The sequence below is a fragment of the Gossypium raimondii genome, chromosome 11 (genome assembly GCF_025698545.1).
Source record: "Gossypium raimondii isolate GPD5lz chromosome 11, ASM2569854v1, whole genome shotgun sequence".
Classification (NCBI taxonomy): domain Eukaryota; kingdom Viridiplantae; phylum Streptophyta; class Magnoliopsida; order Malvales; family Malvaceae; genus Gossypium; species Gossypium raimondii.
The window spans coordinates 50087509-50091173 of record NC_068575.1 but is presented as its reverse complement, the minus strand read 5'-3'; the positions used below and the strand labels follow the sequence as shown (position 1 = coordinate 50091173).

Below are 3665 nucleotides of genomic sequence, written 5' to 3'. Positions count from 1 at the left end.
TTGGGTTGTACAATGATGATTTAACGTGCCACGTCAACTTATCGTTACACCATTAGCGACAATTAATAGCTCAGTGACTAAAATGTTACAACACGATAACATAAGTGACAAAAACGTAACATTTCAAACATAAGTGACTAAAATGTAGCCTAAGGTAAACAAAAGTGACCATGGGTGTAGTTTACCCTAAAATGAATTAGTTAAAATTTTAAAATTTTATTTTAAAAGGCGAAACTAACCTCATGTACTTAAGAAAAAGACCAAGCTTAACCATATTTACTTAAAAAATTAAGAGATGATATTATAAAATTAAATTAAAATGACATTTGTACCCATAGTTATTCTGATGGCTCCAAAAAGAGTTAGTATCAGGAGTTAATCGATACCAGCTCAGTTAGAAAATTACGTTTATACTATTAATAAAATTTTGATATCACAGGTTAACTAGGTACAAACTCGCGTAAATTAAATTAGTAAAATTTTAAATTTATCATTCAACCAAAATTCTATTTTTTGATATTTTTTATTCATTTCATTGTAATTATTTTAAATGCTTTAGTAATGGTATTCGACAAATTTAAGAAAACTTCCGTTATCAGTACATTCCGAACATGAAACCTATTCAAAGACCAAAAAAAAAAACCTTAGGAAAAATATTTAAGCAAGCGATTAAGCATGCCGCGTAACGATTAGTAAAATATATAAAAGAAACCAGTTAAACAAATGACCTAAAATATTCTTGTCAGTTAATAATTGGAGTTGAACCCTTTCGCAAGGAAAGGAAACGACGAGTCTCATCCATTCAGCTTCGGGAGAAAAAGCTCATTCACAAGTATACACCCATAATTTTCAGCCCTCTGCAACTCCCAAGCTCTAACAAAGTTTAAAGAAAAAAAAAACACTAGAGAGAGCAGACAAAGAATTAGATATGGCTACATTTGTTGTATAGCGGGATGAATCACGGTAATGTGTCTCAGAGGATGCGATACATCACTACCTCCAGCATGCTGCACAAACTCGGCCGGTGAGAATAAGCTTCCATGGCACACACAAATGATGCTCACCTCTGATTTCGTATATCTGTACAGAAAACCGTTTATGGTTTTGCCATCGGGGCCATTGCCCGTCGTCGAAACGCAAGGCATGTTACGAAGGGAAACGATGCCGTCGTGAATAGGAGGAGCTGGAGGCTTGGGAGGTTTTCCCATCTCCCCCTTGTTGGTATCTTTGGTTGAATTGATGGTTTTAATTTCGGGTTTCGGTGGTGCTTTCTTAAGGTTCAATGAAGTGGATTCCAAGGATGGCGTCTTTTCGATGCCGCCTTTGCTACATTTGTCCATGCTTTGGGCGGAGTCGTTTTGGTGGGAGGTACAACTTTGTTCAGACCGCCCCTTTTGATTGCTTCCAGCAGAACAATTTATTTGAGTATGTTCGGCCGGTTGACAAGGACTTGTGTTGGTCCCTGATTCACTGCTTCGACCACCTAAATAACACAAGGAAATCGATATTTGGACGACAGAGTATCAAATGTAATTAACACGAAAAAACAAGCTGAGAGAAGCAATTTACATTTATTCGACACCCGAGTTTCATTATTGTTCAATTAATCAATACATTATTCAAAAAAACACATTTCTGAAATCAAAATCAAGCAAGCGAACCCTTATTTACATACAAATTAATTACTAGACCCTAACTTTAAGGTTTTAATAGAGATATGAATCAGATTGATAAAAAAAGTGGGTGATGCAAGCTACGATTTCCATTCTAGGGAGCCACATCAAACAATTCTACCGTATTTTCATGACTCTTCAAAACTTGCATGAATTTGCAGGATTGATATATGAAAGAGAATTAGTGGTACAAGACAAAAAGGAAAACTTGCAAGTATATGTTACCTTGATTAGAAGAGCTTTGAAGATCCGAAACCACAGAGGAACTATACATGGGAGACTCGTTTGATCCAGTTTTCCTATTCCTTTCATCTTTGCTGCTATTCTGCTCAGAATCATATCCATTATTTCCATCATGCACACGACCCGTCTGAAACCCGCCATTCATCGCCACGCCCTTCTCACCCCAACAAGGCACCGTATTTACGCAAGGATAGGGGAAGCCATTGGCGAGTGGCACAAACTGGAGATGAGGGTAGGGACACGGGACCCGCACCGGAAGAACTGGGTACGCCGCCGGCGGATTATTTAGTTCGGTGCTCAGATTAAGGTTTACACCACCAAAAAATTCTTCAACTTTGTTCTTCTTACATTCTCTTTCCTCTGTTACATCGTCGCGGCATCTTGATGGTATTGTTGTCCCTCTTTTCTGCTGCTTCTCTTCTCGTTTCTTCTTCGCTTCTTGTCTCCTTAAAGCTTGAATCTTGCGTTTCATTTGTGGATCAAAAACCAAGTTTTCCCCGAGATCTACAACCGGCACATCATTGGGTTTTGTTTCTTTCTTGATGGGCTTTAAATTCTCGGCTTTTCCAAAGCTTCCTCCGATTGATAATCTCAGCTCCAGCTCAATCTCGTCCTCTCTTAACCCCATAATCCCACTGTTATTTTCCATTTTAAAAAAAAGAGAGAGTTCAAAAGCACCGTCTTCCGGCTAAAACCTCATGTTACTAATAAAGAAACAATAAATAAAATAAGATAAATGCAAGGGGGAAAAATGTACTGTCTTTTGTACGGGTACTGGCTTTTGTAGACTGTTTGGATTCAGATTTTGAGGGGAGAGAAAAAGGGTAGGGGAAGAGGAAGAGAAGAGGAGAGGAAAGGCCACGTGTCGAGCTGGGAGAAGAGGAGAAAATCGGTTGGTGTTGACACGTAAGAGATTTTTTTTGTGAACATATTTAACGGGAGGGTTAAGTAGCATTAAGGTCGGCATAGCACTAATTTTTTTAAACGTCCTCAAGGGCCTCAAATTAAATCCTCATTGGCTTCCCTTTTTATTCCCCAACAAAGTTAAATTTAGCGGGAAATCGCTGGTTTAGTTATAATCAAGATGAGGATGACACGTGTTCCACGTGCATGGAGAGGTGAGGGACACGCCACGTTTTTTGGCTTGGTGGTGTGAGTTGATGAAACAAAACAGGGGAAGCTTTCTGACACTCTGGCAGATACTGCCACGTGGGGGGAGATTTCGCTGTCCCGAGGATCTCGACCGTCTCATTCACTTTACGAATCCCCAGGAATCGGAAAACTACGTCGCGGCTTCTGGGGAATACGAAACGTGTAAAATCTCGTGAGGGTAGAACCGGTTTTCCCTGCGTTACATAATCTATTATGAAGACACGTGGCTGAAGGTTGTCACGTTGTTGCGTTTTCGCAGCTTTTGGGAGGGATGTGGGTCATATGACACACGTGGTGAGAGATCTCTCGATAGAAACACCGACACCTGTTAAGCTTAAAAGCCGGTTGGGTTTGAAAAACAAGGGGGACGTACGCGGCCAGACGTGGGGCCGGTCTACAGCGAAAGTGGAGGAAGTGGGCGCATGAAGGCCACGTGGCAATGTCGATGAAGGAGCAGAGCAAATGACATGTGTTTAGTTTATTTTTTATCTCATGCTACAATATCGTTATAGTGTCTAATCTTACCGTCACCATTATTTTTACACAAATCACAGGTAAACGCATCGCCCATCCAAACTCAGCTTAAGGTACTAAGCT

The 3665-nt window shown here is 40.1% G+C and overlaps 1 protein-coding gene across 1 annotated transcript; it reads right to left on the bottom strand.

The window, feature by feature from the left end:
- Window positions 1-715: 715 nt before the first annotated feature.
- LOC105803313 (uncharacterized) lies at window positions 716-2920 on the bottom strand. Its single transcript, XM_012635433.2, has 2 exons — window positions 1899-2920; window positions 716-1483 (listed from the first exon to the last, which is right to left on the bottom strand). Exons 1-2 carry the CDS (start codon window positions 2563-2565, stop codon window positions 933-935), a joined length of 1218 nt encoding a protein of 405 aa, XP_012490887.1. The 5' UTR covers window positions 2566-2920; the 3' UTR covers window positions 716-932.
- Window positions 2921-3665: the final 745 nt, after the last annotated feature.